At 59.6% G+C, this 19,236-nt stretch overlaps 3 protein-coding genes across 3 annotated transcripts in view; 2 read left to right on the plus strand and 1 right to left on the minus strand.

The window, feature by feature from the left end:
- Positions 1-953, plus strand: part of TEKT4 (tektin 4) — a 6,115-nt gene extending 5,162 nt beyond the window's left edge. Inside the window, exon 6 of the mRNA XM_027117922.1 lies at positions 669-953. Coding sequence (XP_026973723.1) covers positions 669-885 — 217 coding nt within the window. The 3' untranslated portion in view covers positions 886-953. The remainder of the gene's footprint in view (positions 1-668) is intronic.
- Positions 954-4,712: 3,759 nt separating this feature from the next.
- C1QTNF8 (C1q and TNF related 8) lies at positions 4,713-6,967 on the plus strand. The gene is given in 4 exon segments (XM_027118371.1): positions 4,713-4,821; positions 5,499-5,605; positions 5,608-5,704; positions 6,417-6,967. Coding segments are annotated over 4 exon segments (864 nt in total).
- Positions 6,968-17,717: 10,750 nt separating this feature from the next.
- Positions 17,718-18,864, minus strand: SSTR5 (somatostatin receptor 5). Its single transcript, XM_027117921.1, has one exon. The coding sequence runs from the start codon at positions 18,823-18,825 to the stop codon at positions 17,728-17,730; it is 1,098 nt and encodes a 365-aa protein (XP_026973722.1). The 5' UTR covers positions 18,826-18,864; the 3' UTR covers positions 17,718-17,727.
- Positions 18,865-19,236: the final 372 nt, after the last annotated feature.

The following is a 19,236-nucleotide window of genomic DNA, read 5'->3' on the forward strand; positions in this document are numbered from 1 at the left end:
CACACACACACACACACACACACACACACACACACACACACACACACGGTTCCCACGTCCCCAAACCTGCCCCAGCACGACTGGATACTATGCGTCCCTTGGGGGACACTGTGCCAGGCTCCTAGTGCCAGAGGCGGCCACACTCCCTGCTTCACCCTGGTGAGGAATCTCAGGGTCTGGGAAGCAGAGCTCCCCAGGCCACACGGCCGCCCTGACCATCCTGCTCGTGGCCGTCCACACCTCCAATGTCACGGTGGACACACATCCCCGGCTTGAGGCGTAGGTGGGGTCACGTCTTCTGTTTTCTAACTTATTGAGCTCACAGTCGCCTTTTAAGCAGAAGTACCCCTGCCTTGGGCATCCCTCTTTCCCTGTCCCTCAACTCCTTCAGAAAACTGGGTCCTCACTCAGGTCCAGGGGCGCCCATCTCACTTCCAGATGCCAGGAATAGAGGAATAGAAGTTCATGTGGTGTCCTGGCCTGGCGCTCTCCCAGTGTGGCTGCTGGGTTTCCCTCTGGGCCTTTTGGGGGCCCTTCTATGGCCAAATGTCTTGACCAAGACCCCCAACAGGGGGCCCCAGGCTTTGACCTTGGGCCTCGCTCTCCCCACCCAGAAGACCAGGCGTCCCAGGGCAGCCCCAACTCACCCCTTCCTCCCACCCCCGCAGGCTGGTGAGCGAGGTAGAGGAGCTGAACCTGTCCCTGGCGGCTCTGAGGGAGAAGCTTCTGGAAGCAGAGCAGTCCCTGCACAACTTGGAGGACACGCGCATGAGCCTGGAGAAGGACATCGCTGTCAAGACGAACAGCCTCTTCATCGACCGCCAGAAGTGCATGGCCCACCGCACCCGCTACCCCACCGTCCTCCAGCTGGCGGGCTACCAGTGACCGGGCGGGCACCCTGGCGGGCGCAGAGACCCATCTCCCCCTCAAATAAAGAGCATGTTAGCTTTCTACTCAGAGAGTGTACCTGGACAGGTGGGCTTTGCCTGTTGACCCCATGTTTCAGCCATGGTGGGCCAGGGGTCTCCTGCTTGGGGCGCCCCCAGTCACCACCTGGGGAGAGGGGTCAGCCAAGAACCGTCGAGGCCCCCCCTCATTGCTCACTGCTGACCACACGGGGCACAGCCAAAGCATTGACAGTTTCTCTGCCCACCTGGGCCACCTGCTGGATGCTTCAGAGGGAGTGTCACCTCCTGTCACCACTTGTCACAGGCTCTGGTGGCCGCAGTGATAACTGAAGCCCTGCTCCTTTTCCTCCATGTGCCCTGGACGCTGTCACTGGAGGCCAGCCGGCACTCCCCTCATTAGTGGGGGGTGAGCCTGGAGCAGCGGTGTCAGAACACGCTGCTGGCCCAGCTCTCCCCTGAGGGACTTGGCCCCCAGGCTGTGAGGGGCCACGCAGGGCGGGGCCTGGGGCAGTGACCACCGGGGGAACTGTGGGACCTCTCCCTGCCACTCCCACCCGGCACAGGGTGTGCACCAGACCCTGAGCTGGGGGGTGGAGGGTCAGGGCTGGAGGGGCCTCCACCCCCAGCACCTTGGTCACCTCTGTGGCCAGGCTCCTCATCCAGCCCCCTCCTTAGCCAGCAAGTGAGTCAGGCCGGGCTGTGGGCGGGTGGGTGAGGGCCACAGAGCCCTGCTGCCCACCTGGCCCCACACTCTGTGTCCATGGCTCTGGGCAGAACTGGGCACAGCATCAGGGACTACCCACAAGCAGGGCCAGGTGCTCTCACGGTGGCCATGAGGCTCTCTCACTGTGCCCCCTGGGGACGAGCTCCAGGCCACTGGCCCCTCGCCCATGGCAGCTCATCAACAGGACTCGGGAAGTGTCCATTAAGAGGCTGGGAGATAATAACTCGGCCGCATGCACACCAGCCACTCAGAGCCCCATTACCGCCTGAGGCCGAGGCGGGCTGGCTGTGTAGCACAGCGTCCCCATCAGCAGCTACGAGGGCCTCCTTGTCCCTGCGCCCCACCCCTGCCGGGTGGCTGCTAATGGGGAGCTAAGTGGAGGTGCTGTGCGAAGGTCATTATCTCCAAAGCTGGGAGGGCTCGGGTACAGCCCCAGGGGGCCGGGCACTCGTTGCCTGCAATTGTCTCATGACCACCCGTGAGCTGGCACTTGTGTCCCCTTGTAGAGACGAATGACCAGGCCCTGGAGCTGATGGGTAGCTCTGGGCCACACGGCGAATTCCTGAGGCTGCGGCTGCGTCTCACTGGAGAATTAGCCTCCCTGGGGAGTCTGGAGGGTGGCCAGATGGCTACACCCACCCACAGGGATTCGGCCCCTGCAGGAGTGGGGAGCGGGGAGTCACGGGGGGACATCAGGGCCCTGAGGGTGGCTGAAGCCTGCGGCATTTCCATCCACCACAGAGGACACTCTGGCCACTCTGAGTCCACTGGTGCCCATTTAACAGGTTGGGAAACCGAGGTCAGATGCAGGGAGCAGCAGAGCTTGGGCGTCTGCCCTTCTCTGGGAGCCCCAGAAACCCCAGAGACAAGAGTGGGGCAGGCAGAGAGGAGCTTCCGCAGGTTGACTGAGGCCAGTCAGCAGCTCCCGCTGGAGCCTGGACTAATCCAGCCCTGGGTGATGCCTACAGAAAGCCCTCCGTCCAGGCCACCCACATCCAGATTCCATCAGTGGTTGCTGACAAGGCGTGGGAGGCCACCGAGCCCCACTGGAGTGTGAACTGGCATCTCAGGGAGGCCGGGGGATATCTGGGAACCGGCTCCAGCTGGCATGATCTCCCGACCACAGCCCTCACCAGCTCTGCTCCCCTTCAGCCTGGCACGAGAAGCCCCTCAGTCTTGCCCTCTACCCTCATCCTTGCCCCCTCCCTGGTCATCAGTGAGGAGTGCCAACATGGGGAGCCTGAGGGGAGAGCCGGACCCGGGGCTGTGCCTGCATGTGCAGAGGCGAGAGAGCCAGCCCCAGCTGCCCACGGCCTCTCTTCCGGCACAGCGGCCACAGCTTCCCAAGCCACATCTGTGCCTCCCTCTGCCAGGCAGCCTGGCTTGGTGGTGGTGGTGGGGCGCTTCCCAGGGAGTCACATGTCCCCGTGCTCAGAGGCTGAGGCGCCAGGCCCTGCCCCTGGACCTAGTATCCAGCTGCTCAGGCCCAGAGCAAGCATGAGGCCAGGCCCTGGTGTGGGCGTAGCCCACGCCTGCCACTGCCCGGGGGGCCCTGTGAGTCATTGCTGCCAGGGGGTTGGCATCACAGGGACACAACCCTTATCCACTGAAAGGCTGGGCTAATGCCGAGGGCCCCCAACACAGTGTCACGGCAGGCCTCTTGCCCCGCTGGGCACCGTGACCCTGGGAGGGTGCAGCGGGAGGTGGCGGCAGACACAGTGGACCTGGCCCGACGTTTCTCTCCCATGCTTCACCCAAAAGTCTCAGCCCTCCTGTCCCAGCCAGAGACAGGAGGGCGTCACCGTCACCAGGTGGGCTCAGCACAGGCATGGTGGTCTCTCTCCCCTGACTTTGGCCTCCAGCCTCCTCACCAGCCTCCCTGACTCCTCTCTAAGTCACTGCACCCCAGACAGAGGATGGCTGCCAGCTCATGGTTTCACCCTCAACTCCCCAGTCCCAGACACCCCAGGCCCTCAGAGCCATGCTGTGGCCCATGGGCTGTCAGGAGGATACTGGATCCCCTGTAGCAGGGCTGCACTGACGTTGCGGCAGGTGGCAGACTGGGCGGTGGGTGACAGGGCCACGTGAGCCTCCTGCCCGGGAGCTCTGAAGCTGACCTGAGGCCTGTTGGTCTTGGATGACCCAGAGGGAAGCCATGGGCACCTGGGGCGGTCATGAAAGAGCTCTTTCATGGGCCACTGGGTAGAGATGCCGGAGACGCCAGGCAGGCAGCAGCACCTGATCATGAAATGGTAACAGGGAGGGTGGGGGTGGGTGGGGGTCTTCACAGCCATCCTGAGCAGGGCCAGGTGGCCAGGATGCCTGGGACCCCAGACCTCTGGGGGAACAAGGTAAGGGCCCCAGCAACACAGGCCTGTCTGTGGAGTGGGCTCCCCAGGAGATACCCACTCCTGTAAGGTTCCTCCACGGGAGGAATTCAGGAGGGTCTTGCAGAGTCCAATGGGGTTAGGGGGGTGGGTGAGGGTCTGCTAGGCTCTGAGGGGGAGGTGGTGGAGAGGAGGGCTCCCACCTGCCAGGGAAGCTCAGCCTAGGAGTGGGTCTCAGACCTACTATGTAAGAAGAAGGACCTCACCCTGGGCTGCAGTCCCCGAGGGCTTCCTGGAAGAGGGAGCCTGAGTCTTTGCTCAGCATGGCTAGGGTACAGGGAAGAGTGAGGACCCCGACCTCACACGCCTGCCCTTGCAGGAGACCAACACTGGCTGAGCCTCTCATATGTACATGGGGAAACCAGGGCAGGCAGGACCCACTTGCCAGGGAAACTGAGGCCCAAATGATGTGGGGCTCACCCAGGGCCCCCCAGCAGCTGCTGGTTGAGCTGGAAAGTGGAGCCTCCACCTGGCATGGATGAACCAGGTGTCAGGCAGGGTCTCCCGAAGGAGAGGAGGTGGAGGCGAGAGGCCTAGGACTGGTAGGGCTTAAAGACCATCTTACCCACAGACGAGTGGGGGCCACATGGGGTAGCCCCCCAAGTTACCCGCAGGGGCCTGGCCTGGCCCACGGGAGGTCAGGATGAGGGTGCTGCCCTCTGCCAAGCTAGGCAGCCGGGCAGAAACTGCCTCATGTCTGACCCCAACCACCTGGGCCCCGGGCCCAGCCACCAGTGGGTGGGGTGCTGCCGTTCCCTGAAGCAGCCTAGCTGTCCCTCCCGGAGGGCTCTGGCCAGCCCAGGTGGGTGGGGGACTTAGAGGGCTGATTCAGAGCCCCCACCGCCATACAGTTCTCCCTGCATCTACCAGGTGCGGGGTCTCCAGCCATGGGGGGTTTGGGAACCGGGACTCCCCAACTATAGGCAGTTAGGGTGCCTGCCACTGCCCAGAGCTAAGGCCCTAAGGCCCCAGGAGGGAGGCAGCTATGGGGAGGAGGGAGCAGACCCGGAGAAGGAATCTGGAAGCACCAGCTCCCATGGGGTGGGGCTGCCTTGGTCACTCACTGAGGCTCTGGAAGGGCAGGTGTGAATGGTCCCCCGTGCTGGCCCCTCCGATCGATGGTGGTCCCCAGGTGCTGTGTTAGGGGGGATGCTGGGGCCACATCCAGGTCCAGGGGAAAGTGTGTGGGGATCCATTAGTGATGTCTGTCGGGGCAGGGGTCTGAGTGTCCAGGAGGGCTCTGCCAGGTGCCCTGTCTGGTGCAGGATGAGGCTCTGGCCACGCCCACTGCAGCCCCTCCAGGGGTCCCAACTGTCCATCCTCACCCAGGCAGCTCCCTGGTCCCACCAGCGCAGTCTCCCCCACACAAGGGGGCACAGTTGGGCTGCTGCGGGAGTGGGGGCTCAGCAGGGGTGTCCCCTCTCCACTCCCCGTTTTCCTCCCCCATCCTCTTCCTCCCGTCCTGCCCTCCCGACCCAGCCTCTGCTCTCCTGCTCCTGCTGATGCTGCCCGCAGGGGCCTGGCCTGGCCTGGGGCCGCCCTGCTGGCTGTGTATGCACTGCAGCTGCCCACCCTGGCCCCCGGCTGCCCCCAGCCCGCATGCCCACACACCCGCATGAGCAACAGGGATGAGTGGGTGGGACTGCCCCACGTGCGGCCCACCATCGACATCTCGATCCTCAAAGGTGAGTGTTCCTGGAGAGGTGGCCCCACTGCCCCCAGCCCCGCAGGGACACTCTGCAATGAGGGGCATGGGAAGAGAGGCAGGAGAGCAGGGCGACGGCCCAAGGCTAGCTCTGGGAAGGCTGGGCCCCAGGGGGGCACACAAGGGCCTGCTCCCTGCTCCCCATAGTCGCCTCCTCCTGTGGGAACAGGGTGCCCTGGGGAAGGGGCTGTGGATTGGGGGAGATGGTGGGGGGGTGGGGGGGGTGGCAGGCGGGGCTGAGTTTCCCTTCAATTCTGCTCCCCCACCCCAAGGGGAGGTGGGAAGGGGGTCTGGGAGCAGCGCCCCCTTTGAGAGGCAAGACAGGCTGAGCTCTAAGAGGGAGGCACTCTGAAGGCTGGACGGAGGCCACACTGAGGTTGGATTTGGTTAGCAACTTCCCAGGCCTCTCCTCCTTCAAAACCCAGTTCAGACACTTCCTCTGGCAGCTACTGGACCCCCATTGTCCCCGCCGTCCCAGCCATCCCCATGTGACCATCTGCACAGGCCTCAGAACTGCCAGGACCTCAGGGTGTGGCTTCTTTCTCATTGCCCCGTGGAGGGCGGGTTAGCGCCCACCTGACAGATGAGACTGAGGCTCACAGAGGTGAGGTCACTTGCAAGGCCGTGTGGCCAGAGAATCTGACCCTTGAAACCTTGACCAGGGGCTTCCCCTTACCCGCACCCCCTCACAGGTGAGAAGGGTGAAGCGGGGGTCAGAGGCCGCTCCAGCAGGAGCAGGAAGGAGGGCCCGCCTGGCTCCTGGAGCCTCCGTGGCCACAAGGGCCAGAAGGGGCAGGTGGGGCCGCCGGGCATCCTGTGCCAGCGTGCCTACATGACCTTCTCGGTGGGCTGGCGAGAGGGGCTGCACAGCACCGATGCCCTCCAGGCCGTGCCCTTCGACATGGTGCTGGTGGACCTGGACGGTGCCTTCGACCTGGCCTCCGGCCCCTTCCTCTTTGCCGTGCCTGGCGTCTACGTCCTGAGCCTCAACGTGCACACCTGGAATTACAAGGAGACGTACCTGCGCATCACGTGCAACTGGTGGGCCGCAGCCGTGCTGTATGCGCAGCCCAGTGAGCGCAGCAGGATGCAGACACAGAGCCCGCTGCTGGCGCTGGCCGCGGGTGACGCTGTCTGGGTGCGCATGTTCCAGAGGGATGGCGACAACGCCATCTACAGCGAGCGCGGTGACCTCTACATCACCTTCAGCGGCCACCTGGTCAAGCCGGACGCTGAGCTCTAGCAGCCCCCACGCCACATCCAGCCCTCAACGGCAGTCATTCCCGGAGCCCCGCAGCCCAGGACTGATGCCAGCTGAGATGGAGCACCAACTGCACGCAGACGCTGAGCTGAGCACAGGGCTGTGGCAGGAGCAGGACAGACCCGGGCCTGCCCTGCTGGAGATGACACAGACGAAGGTTTCACACCAAGACATTCAGGAAGCAGGCCCTTGTTCCGGGCACGTGGTGGGCGGGGGATGGGGGGTGGGCCGGAGCACCCTGGTCGAGCTACCTATTCTGCATATAAAGGCTGTGCCAGGAACCACTGCCATGGAGAGCTTTACAAAGCACCTATTGGGTGCCGGGCTGGTTGCTAGGGAGGCTGCAGGGTAGGGGGGGAAGGGGGTCAAGTGCAGATGCCGGCCCTCCTGGAGCCAACGCTAGCAGGAAGCATGATGGATTCTAGGGTGTCCGAGGGCAGCAGAGGCCACAAGACAGGATGAAATGGAGCACGTTACGGTGCTGGCCTGGCCGGGACGGGTCTCGTCCTTGGTGAACACGCCACCAGCCCTGGTGGGCTGATTTTCTGGGGCTCAGCATCCCCTTGTCTGTCTGGAATGGGCTGGAAGGGGGAGGAAGCTCATACCTGGATGTGCACCTGAGCCCAGGGAGCCCCAGACCCCCACGGTGTCACCTCCTACTTAGGTGTGCTGATGCTGGGTCTGGTGGCAACGGGAAGTGACCAGGCTGGCCTCGTTCCTGTGGACAGGTGTGGGTGGACTTTGGCCATGCTCACTCCACAGGAAGCCCCTGTCCACCCCATGGTCGGAGCCATCAGGCTACCCCACCCTCGAGCCCACTCTGAATCTTTCCTTTCCTGCCACGTGTCCTCCGGCCACTCTGGGACCTTCTGTCCAGCCCCTGTGGCCCCATCACCTGCCGCCTCCCCTCTGGCCCTCCCCTGACATCCCCTCCTGCAGCTGCTCCCTTCCGAATGAGGATTCTGGGCCAGTGAGGCTGCTGGGGCCCTGGCAAGAGCAGCGTCTGGAATCACCGGAGCCTGGCGAGCTGGCTGAGGTCCCGGGCCATGCAGAGGTGGCTGGAGCTGCAGGCTGGCTGGGCTGAGCAGGCCAGGGCCTTCCAGGTGCTGGACAGGCATGGGGGTTTCCACCTCAGAGTCTTGGGCCCACAGAATGCCGGCCTGGCTGATCCTGTCTCCTCATCACGTCCTACCCCTGCCCCCACTCCTTCCCACCAGGAGCCCAAAGCATCCTGAGATGGATCTCTGACTGGCTGGGGGCCCCACATCCACCTGGCCCTGGCAGATCCTCTCCAGATCACCATCGGCTGATGGGGGAGGTGGGGAGGGGGTGGGGGCCCACTCATCCTTTTCACAAACAGGCACCTCCTTGTCCCCAGGGAGGGGACACAGCTGGGATCACAGTGACCCTCCCCTGCCACCACAGAACTCAGTTATCCCTCAGGAGCATCAACCCTGAGTGAGGCTGGAGCCAGGAATGTCCCACACTCACCCGTGAACAGCAGAGCCCACCCTCCCAAACACACAGGCCAGGCCAGGCCACGCCCTTGACAGGTGGGGAAACTGAGGCCTGGCAAGGGGGTGTAGACCCCCAAGCCTGTGTGGGCTGGGAGCTGGTCCCCTCCATGGACTGGGCTGTCTCCCCTAGTATGGCCTGGGACAGTGGGGGAAGCAGGAGATGGGCCCCCACTGGGGAAAGGCTGCTGGGACTCCCTGTCTGCAGGGGGAGGGGGCTTTTTTTTTTAACATCTTTATTGGAGTATAATTGCTTTGCAGTGGTGTGTTAGTTTCTGCTTTATAACAAAGTGAATCAGCTATACGTATACATATATCCCCATATCTCCTCCCTCTTGCATCTCCCTCCCACCCCTCTAGGAGGTCACAAAGCACCAAGCTGATCTCCCTGTGCTATGCGGCTGCTTCCCACTAGCTATCTGTTTTACATTTGATAGTATGTATATGTCCATGCCACTCTCTCACTTTGTCCCAGCTTACCCTTCCCCCTCCCTGTGTCCTCAAGTCCATTCTCTACGTCTGCGTCTTTACTCCTATCCTGCCCCTAGGTTCTTCAGAACCTTTTTTTTTTTTTTTAGGTTCTATATATATGTGTTAGCATACGGTATTTGTTTTTCTCTTTCTGACTTACTTCACTCTGTATGAGTGGATGTAGGTCCATCCACCTCACTACAAATAACTCAATTTCGTTTCTTTTTATGGCTGAGTAATACTCCATTGTATATATGTGCCACATCTTTATCCATTCATCTGTGGATGGACACTTAGGTTGCTTCCATGTCCTGGCTATTGTAAATAGTGCTGCAATGAACATTGTGGTACATGACTCTTGTTGAATTATGGTTTTCTCAGGGTATATGCCCAGTAGTGGGACTGCTGTGTTGTATAGTAGTTCTATTTTTAGTTTTGTAAGGAACCTCCATACTGTTCTCCATAGTGGCTGTATCAATTTACATTCCCACCAACAGTGCAAGAGGGTTGCCTTTTCTCCACACCCTCTCCAGCATTTATTGTTTGTAGATTTTTTGATGATGGCCATGCTGACTGGCGTGAGGTGATACCTCATTGTAGTTCTGATTTGCATTTCTCTAATGATTAGTGATGTTGAGCATCCTTTCATGTGTTTGTTGGCAATCTGTATATCTTCTTTGGAGAAATGTCTATTTAGGTCTTCTGCCCATTTTTGGATTGGGTTTTTTGTTTTTTTGATATTGAGCTGCATGAGCTGCTTGTAAATTTTGGAGATGAATCCTTTGTCAGTTGCTTCATTTGCAAATATTTTCTCCCATTCTGAGGGTTGTCTTTTCGTCTTGTTTATGGTTTCCTTTGCCGTGCAAAAAGGTTTTAAGTCATTAGGTCCCATTTGTTTATTTTTGTTTTTATTTCCATTTCTCTTGGAGGTGGGTCAAAAAGGATCTTGCTGTGATTTATGTCATAGAGTGTTCTGCCTATGTTTTCCTCTAAGAGTTTTATAGTGTCTGGCCTTACATTTAGGTCTTTAATCCATTTTGAGTTTATTTTTATGTATGGTGTTAGGGAATGTTCTAATTTCATACATTTACATGTAGCTGTCCCATTTTCCCAGCACCACTTATTGAAGAGGCTGTCTTTTCTCCATTGTATATTCTTGCCTCCTTTATCAAAAATAAGGTGACCATATGTGCGTGGGTTTATCTCTGGGCTTTCTATCCTGTTCCATTGATCTATCTTTCTGTTTTTGTGCCAGTACCGTACTGTCATGATTACTGTAGCTTTGTAGTATTGTCTGAAGTCAGGGAGCCTGATTTCTCCAGCTCCATTTTTCGTTCTCAAGATTGCTTTGGCTGTTTGGGGTCTTTTGTGTTTCCATACAAATTGTGAAATTTTTTGTTCTGGTTTTGTGAAAAATGCCATTGGTAGTTTGACAGGGATTGCATTGAATCTGTAGATTGCTTTGGGTAGTATAGTCATTTTCACAATGTTGATTTTTCCAATCCAAGAACATGGTATATCTTTCCATCTGTTTGTATCATCTTTAGTTTCTTTCATCAGTGTCTTATAGTTTTCTGCATACAGGTCTTCTGTCTCCTTAGGTAGGTTTATTCCTAGGTATTTTATTCTTTTTGTTGCAATGGTAAATGGGAGTGTTTCCTTAATTTCTCTTTCAGATATTTCATCACTAGTGTATAGGAATGCAAGAGATTTCTGGGCATTAATTTTGTATCCTGCTACTTTACCAAATTCACTGATTAGCTCTAGTAGTTTTCTGGTAGCATCTTTAGGATTCTCTATGTATAGTATCATGTCATCTGCAAACAGTGACAGCTTTACTTCTTCTTTTCTGACTTGGTTTCCTTTTATTTCTTTTTCTTCTCAGATTGCTGTGGTTAAAACTTCCAAAACTATGTTGAATAATAGTGGTGAGAGTGGATACCCTTGTCTTGTTCTTGATCTTAGAGGAAATGGTTTCAGTTTTTCACCATTGAGAACGATGTTTGCTGTGGGTTTGTCATATATAGCCTTTATTATGTTGAGGTAAGTTGGGAGGGGGCTTTCTGTCAGCAGCCCACCCCAGGGCCTGGGCCTGCAGCCTCCCTTGAGGGCTGTGACAGTCCCACCGAGGCTGGATCTCGGCCAGCTCTGGACCAGGATAGGGGCTCCTGGCGTCCCAGGTATGAGACCCTCGCATCCCACGTGCAGGCCCTACAGCCCCATGAGGAAGCTGAGACTCAGAGACGTGGGCCCCTGAGCTCAGGCCTGGGCAGAGCAGGCCTGTGACTCCAGACCCCAAGCACAGGCAGGGGTCTGTACCACAAGATGCATAGCATCAGGGTCTCAAAGGGATTCCTGCCCCCAGGAGCCCCAAGGCCCGACTAAGCCCAGCCGTGGCACATGGCAGGTGGCAGCAAGACTCTGGGGGGCTTGTTACAGCCAAGGGGTCGGGGGTTGGAGTAGGACATTCTGACTGGTGAGGCCCTGGCCCCACTAGAGACTAGAGGGTGCTGGGTGGGACCTCGGGAAGCCAGAGGAAAAGCCGGGACCCCTCTCCCCCATGCACATCCTGGGACCTGGCCCCTCCCGGGATGCTGAGTTGGGCTGAGAAGCCTCAGGCTGCACTTTGGCCCTTTGGCCTGTGTCCTTTTATGGCTGGAATAGCTGGACACGCCCAAGGTGCTTGGCAACCATCAGGGCATCAGGAGCCACTTCAGAGCGCTAATGGGGGCCGTGGTGCCTGGGAAGGTTCCACTGTAGAGATAAAGGTGCCTGAACAGGAGTGCGGGGGGTTGGAAGGACCCCAGTGTCCCTCTCTCCTCCCAGGTCCTGGACTCCCCTGCCACCCTGACAGGGACCCAGACCCACTGCATGCTGCAGGCCAACCTGGCCGGGCGGGGCCAGGAGAGCAGCCCCTGTCCAGCAGCTTCAGACAAAGCCTGGGCTCTTTCTGGCTCCTTGTGTGGCCTCAGCTCCCCTGTCCTGTATCAGGGTACAGAGCCCTCCATGCTGCACTGGGCCCTGAGGGTGCAGGCCGGGGTGGGCATTCCCGTGAAGACTTCAGACCCCATGGCTGCTCGGCCTCCCTCCCACTCACTCTGTCCACGGTGCCTGGAAGGGCGGTGCTGGGGCAGCTCGGCTGAGCCTCCCGGGACAGACCTGCTCCCAGCTGGCGACCCAAAAGAGCAGAGCAGGCCAGGCCAGAGGGTGTCTGATCAACTCCAAATCCAAGGCCACCCCCCATGCTCAGAGAACCAGGGGCAGGGTGGGGGCTCCCCTTAGTGTGGCCGAGAACCCCTCGGAGGCAGCCGGCCAGAGCCTCAGAGCACAGGGATGTGCCAGGGGATACTGTGGGTGGGTCCAGGGCAAGGCGGCGGTGCCTGCATCCCCCCAGCCCAGGTTTATTTAAAAACAGCGACTGAGAACAGGGTAGGATGAGGTGAAGTTGTTATCTCTGCAAAGTGATGAGCGGCCCGAGACTCAGAAATCCACAGGCCCAGGCTGCCGCCCTGACCGCTTAGGAGACGAGAAGGGAAATGGCCCCAGTCAGAGCAGCAGCCTCTAGGCACCCTCTGCGGGGCCTCGGTGCAATCAGGACTGGCCTGCTGCAGGAGAAGAAAGCTGGAAAAGACTAGAATACAGAGCAGCCTGAGAGATGGATCCTGCGGGAGCCAGTTTCCCATATCAGTTTATCCATTTGGTGGAATTCCAACAAAACACCCATTTTTAAAACTTGGGTGAAATTCATATACCATAAAATCTACCATTTTAAAGTGAACAATACAGTGGCATTTAGTACATTCACAACGTCGTGCAACCCACATCTCTATCTGGTTCCAGAACGTTTTCATCACCCCACAGAAATCCCGAACCCGCGAGCTGGCACTCCCCCCACCCCGCCCCCACCCCCTGCTTTCTGTCTATGGATTTGCTGCTTCTGGACATTTTGTGTAAGTGGAATCACAAACTCTGTGGCCTCTCGTGTCCGTCCGTGTTGTAGTGTGTGCTGGCCCCTCACCCCTTGCCACGGCTGAGGGGCGCCCCACTGTGCGGATGGACCACGGTTTGCCTGTTCACCTGTTGAGAAACATTCAGGTTGTTCCCACCGTTTGGCTATTGTTTGTGCTACGATGAACACCTGCGTATAACACCCATTTTCTAACTTTGTAAAATAGTGTTGAAGGGCGCTTGGAGGAATGGGTAGGCAGGAGCCAGCTCAGTTCTGTGTGCTCTCTTGGACATGGAAACAGATTTGGAAGATATGGTGATGAGTGCAGTGACCACCAGGCAGACAACAGGAACCCCCAGAGGCCAGTCACCCAGGGGGACAAGAGCCCTAGGTACAAGCGGGGTTGGGATGAGGGGGCGTTTGCGTTCAAGGGTCACCTCATGGACTAAAGCAGATATCAGTGAAGAGTTGTCAGCAATACAACCGTTAAAAATATGTGGGACACACACAACGCACAACAGCCCAAAAGTGGGAACATCCAGGTTATCTATCGATGATGAACCAATAAAGTGTTGTCGGTCCCTCCATACACATTTTATGGAGTGTGTATTGTACCACAACTAAAAAACACGTGGGAATATTTAGCTAATTTCTGGATGGGAAAGACATATTTTTTTTAAAAAAGGAGGAATTTCCCAAGCAGAAGACGGATAGGTTTGATTTTGTAAAAATAGAAAATGTTGTTCTACATCAGTCCTGAAGCCAAAACTCATGACGCTAGGAAGTGCTCCTGCCTTGGGGAGAGCAAGGGTGGGGTTCCTGCCTTCTAATGAGCCCCCAGATGGACGGAGAAATCTTGAGAGGACAGGAGATTCATCCGTGAGGGAAGGAGTGCTCCTTCTATACCGACCACCAAGGGCATCGCGTCCAGATATTGTTTCCAAGCTGCCTGATCACCACCATCATCTGTGTCCCTCAGGGAACCCGTGGGCCAGGCCTCGTGGGCCCCAGCAGGGTGGCTCCAGAGGACACATGGGCAGACAGGTCCACAGTCCAGAGGGCCGAGAAGGCCGCAGCCATGGGTCAGGAGAAGGAAACCCAGCAGCGCAGCTCAGGGGAGCCTGGGTCCCCTCCCCTTTGCATCAACAGCTTCCAGATCCTGCCTGGTCCCAGGCACCCCTCAGCATGGCCCCTGGGGGCTCAGCTAGGAGGGAGGGTGGGAGCCGGGCTCCAGTGTGGGGAGAGGTCGGGGGACCCTGGAAGCTGACCCTCATCCTAGGGCCGCCCTCTCAGGCCTGATGACCACAAGGGCACGGACCCCTACGGACCAGGCCACCTTTCAGGTGCCCAGCAATGGGAGCCTGGCAGCGTGTGGGAAGGGGGAGGGGAGAGGGTGGGCACTCCGTCCCCAGAACGGCTGCTGCCTTCGGCTGCAGGAGGGCCGTGGGTCTCCTTGTCCTGAGAGCCCCATCCCCCACCCGCCAGGTGGTAAAACTACCCACCCACCACTCTGCAAAACATCCTTTAATTAAACCCTCCTCAAACTGCCCAAACGGAGGGGATACCTGTTTCCTGGGGGGCGGGGGGTGGGTGGGACAAGTGGGGGGCACGGGGAGCCACTCGGGGTGGGAGCAGAAGGGAATCATGGCCAGTCCCCACTGCCCAGCGCCGGCCCCTGTGGATGGCACCAGGAGGACCATGCCCTCCCCCTCCTGGGGTGCCCCAGTGCCCACACCCACAGGCCCAGCGCCCTATACCCCGCAGCCACGGTCAGCTGTCTGTGCAGATGCCACGGAAGAGAGTGGCTGAGAAAGGGCCTCAACCCCCCTCCCCAGAGGCAGGGGCCAGGGGAGGGAGGTTTGCTCGGGTAGAGACCCTGCTGCCCCCAGTGTGGGGACCCACGCAGGTGGAGCCCCCAGACCCCCATCAGTGCAGATACAACAAATGCATAGCTGTCACCACCATGTCCAGATATGCAGCCTGAGGGAGTGGGGAGGGGGTGGGCCTGGGACAGGGAGGAGCAAGGGCCCTGGAGAGGGGTGAGAGCTCGGGGAGGGAAGGACGGAGACGGGGACCCCAGTCAGGCTCCTGGACAGTCACTGGACCTTCAAGGTAAGGACCCCAACTGGACAGAGCCGCCATCACTCAATTATCAATCATCACATCAATCACTCAGTTATTCATTCAGCAAACACACTTCAGGTTCATGGTGGCCAGACCAGCCCTCAGGAGCCAGGATAGCATGGGCCAGTCTGCACAGGACAGCAGCGGAGGGGAGGCAGCACTTTAGGGCTGGGATCCCCCATCAGCCAGGATGGAGCGGGGTCATGGACCCAGCAGTCTCTCCAAGTCCTCAGCCCACCCAGTCCTTGAAGTCCAGGGTTCTGCTGGGGCCCTGACAGGTGACCAGCCAAGACCCTATTCTCAACGTCGATCACCTCCCTGACACCCCCAAAGGGTGTCCCAGCTCTCAGCCCCCAGATTCCTGTGGGAAGTTCTTCCTGGTGTCTACCCATGGTCTGCCTTCCTCCTGTCCCAAAATGCCCAAGAGGGTGGGCCCTTCCTGACCCTTCCTTGGGGCCCTACCCAGGGCACCCCTCACTCAGCCCTCAGGGTGGGCCAGCCTTGGTCTCCCTCACTGTGGGGCTACAACACCGGCTCTGCCTGTGGGGGCTGCGCCTCCGTCACCCCCCCCCCCCCCCCTGCACCCCCTCTGCCTGGCAAACAGCCCCCCCATCCCGATCCCAGAGGAAGCCTCACCCTGCCCCGCGGGCCGGATTTCCTGAGTAAGGTCACTCTGGGAGCCACTGGAGCCCAGTGGCCAATAAAACCCATCGATGCGGAGAGAGAGACAGTAAAGCAGGTCACCCCCCGAGGGCACTTGCTCTCCCCGCCCCCTGCCCCACTCAGGGCCTGTGGACCCGGGACCTGCAAGCAGTGTGGTGGCGGCTCTGTGGTCCCCGCAGCTGTGCCCAGCCTGTGCTGGGTGCGGAGGGCAGTGGCCAGTCCAGGCTGCATCCCCAGGCCCACCGTGCCATGTCCACGGTTCCCTGGGCTTACGTTTCTCCTGGAACACTCCTGTCCCCACTTCCCTACAGGCTCTCAGCAGTGCCTAGTCCTCACTTCCTCCCATTCGGTGTCCCACCATGGCCAGTCCTGGTCACCAGCTCCCACCCGGACCCAGGGTCCATGGGCTGCCTGGAATCAGCTCCTCCACTCGCTGGGTCCATCAGGCTCTGGGCACACACACAGGCACACACATGTCTACACATGCACTCACACACAGGCACACACACTCACAAGCAGACACATGCACACGCATACACACCCACACATTCACACATATATACACACAGGCACGTGCACGCACAGAGGCACATACACACACACACTCACACACAGGCACACATGCACACACACTCACGCCCCTCACACCCATCACAGGCAGGACTGGTCAGGTTGCTGCTGGTGTCTGCAGTCCCCACACGGGCACTCTTGGCTGGCGCTACCCTGGGGAGGGAGATCAAGATGCCAAATCAATTGGGAGAAACTGACCTGGGCAGATATTTCTGAGCCATCTGCTTGCTCCCCCAAATTATTCTGAGTGGATGCACTTTGCATCCGAACCCAGGGGTGGTGGGAAGTGGTTGGTTGAACGAACCTGTTTCTCCCAGGCACCCATCCCTCCCTGGGATGCTGGTCCCCCTAGGGCCGGGCGGGGGTGGCTTTAGTCAGCCCCACCCCCAAGACGGAGCCCACGAGTGGCAGAGACAGCCTGGGGCTCAGGAGGCGGCCGTGTTCCCACTTGATCAGGGATGGGGGCAGGGGCCCCGAATGAGCCACCCACTCCCCGCACCCACCAGCCATGGAAGAATCAGATGCATCCCCTGCATCCTCCGGGGCCAAATCCTAACCCTGCCACCCCCAGGAGGCGAGCCGGGACAGCCCCAGCCCTGTCGTTCCTTTCAGCTGGCTTGTGTACACTTTCCCCTGCCTTATCATCTAAGTGTCCTGCTGCCCACTTCCAGCTGGGTGTTTGCCTACCCCCATCCAGCCGAGTATGATCCACTTGCTCTGATTTGCACTGGCTTCAATCGGCTCCAGGGACAATATTTGCTCTGGGAAAGAGTCAAACATTTATTCTCTAATTTATTCAGGGAGCGGTTGTCAAACACAAGCGCCCTTATTATGTGATCTCGTTTCCAGGGCTTGGCCTCTGTCTGGGGTCCGTGCCGAGGCCCAGGTAGCGCTGACCCAGGCTTTCCCCTGCTCAGCACGGCTCTGCCTGCTCCCCGCACCCTCCTGGTGTCGGCATCCTGCTCTGGGACAACTGAGGACAACTGAGTTGGGGGCGGCACTGGGCAGGGCTGTCTCAGATGGGGGCTTGCGGGTGAGTGACCCCCACATTCTGGCTCTTCTCCTTCCAGCCTCGCAAAGAGGCCCAAGCACCAGGGAGCCCAAGGCCTTTCCCAGCGAGGCTGCCAGGGCATCTTCTCTGGGACCCGTTTTCGGGCCTGGGGGGTGGGAGGAGCGCATTTCTCGGGGGTGGAGAGGACAGGAAGCCGAATTCCTCCAGGGTCTGGCATCTGCGTACGCCTCACTCGGCCTGGCCTCTCCAGTCTGCTGTTTGCCTTGGGAGGCCGCTCCCCCCACTGCTGTCTGGCTATTTCTCCTCTTCTGCTCCAGTCCCCCTCCTTCTCCGGGAAGGAAAGCAGAAGAGGTGGCAGTGGGTTCCTGTACCCTCACCTGCCCCCGCTCCACACACCCAGGACGGCCTCTCCCGGGGTCCCCTCCCGCGGCCTCCACGCTCACAGCTTGCTGGTCTGCATGAGCCCGTTGGCCTCGCAGCTGCGTGCGGGCAGCATGGCCTCCTGCAGCCGGCTGCTCTGGCCCGGCCGTGGCTCCGTGGCATCCGCGTCCTCAGTGCCGTAGCTCTTGCGGAGGCACAGAACCTTCCGGAAGCTCTGGCGGAAGTTGTCGGAGAGGAAGCCGTAGAGCAAGGGGTTGGCACAGCTGTTGGCATAGGACAGCACGACCACAAAGAAGTAGGCACCGGCGGAGGCGGGCTCCTCGGGCAGCACAAAGGCCAGGTTGACGATGTTGACGATGAAGAAGGGCAGCCAGCAGCCCACGAACACCAGCACCACCACCACCACCATGCGGGTCACCTTGCGCTCTGAGCGCCGCCGCGTGGAGCCCACGCGCATGCCCGAGGCCTTCAGCTTCACCACGATGAGCAGGTAGCACAGGCAGATGACCAGCAGCGGCCCAAAGAAGCCTAGCACGGACGTGTAGATGATGAAGATAGCACCCCACAGGCCCACAGGCTCTGGCCAGCTGAGGTTGCAGGTGTTCCACCCCTCCTGGATGTCTGCAAACACCACCAGCGGCAGTGACATGACCAGAGAAAAGGCCCAGACCGTGGCGCTGGCCAGCTTGGCCACCCGAGGGCGGCGCCAGCGGGCGGAGCGGATGGGGTGGACCACGGCCAGGTAGCGGTCCACGCTCATGACGGTCAGGCAGAAGATGCTGGTGAACTGGTTGATGCCGTCCAGCGTCATGACCAGGCGGCAGAGCACGGGGCCGAAGGGCCAGTAGGAGATGGCGTTCTGTGTGGCCACGAAGGGCAGCCCCAGCATGAGGAGCACGTCGGCCACGGCCAGGTTGAGGATGTAGATGTTGGTGACCGTCTTCATCTTGGCGTGACGCAGTACCACGTAGATGACCAGCGCATTGCCGCCCAGCCCCACTGTGCACACCAGCAGGTAGAGCACAGGCACCACCACCGCCCGGGCGCCCGGTGAGGGCACCAGCCCCGCCAGCGTCCCATTCTCGCCGCCGCTGCCTGTGGCTGCCGAGGAGGCATTCCAGCTGGTCAGTGGGGAGGCCGGGAACAGAGGCTCCATCGTGGCCGCCGCGGGCAGGGCAGGGTGAGCGGGAGCGCCGGGCGCATCCACTGCAAGAGAATGAAGCACACGGAGCGACTGACCAGGAGGGTGTCTCCCCTGCGCCCGGCCCCACTGGCCCAGGAGGCGCAGGATTACCCCGTGGCGCCAGGTAAACATGATTACTCATGTTCAACTGGGCTGGGAATCACATTAAGCAAATTGTTTGGAAAACAAGCCCAGAGAGGAAGGAGCAGCAGGACAGCTGCCGTGGGGGCAACGGGCAGACGGCCCTGTGAGCCTAGACGCCGTCTGTCGATACCACGATGGCTTCCAGAGACCTGACCGTCCCTCTCCACCCCAATGCCCCCCTTCCTGGCTCACCCATGGCCACTCTCGAGTCTGTGGCTGGCACCGTCTCTCTGAGGCCCT

This window comes from Aethalodelphis obliquidens, unplaced genomic scaffold (assembly GCF_003676395.1).
Source record: "Aethalodelphis obliquidens isolate GAN/ISIS:26980383/991018 unplaced genomic scaffold, ASM367639v1 scaffold18, whole genome shotgun sequence".
In the NCBI taxonomy this organism is placed as follows: domain Eukaryota; kingdom Metazoa; phylum Chordata; class Mammalia; order Artiodactyla; family Delphinidae; genus Aethalodelphis; species Aethalodelphis obliquidens.

Bases quoted from the DNA above. Each gene is read 5' to 3' on its own strand.
- SSTR5 (XM_027117921.1), bottom strand. From the start codon at position 18,825: ATGGAGCCTCTGTTCCCGGCCTCCCCACTGACCAGCTGGAATGCCTCC.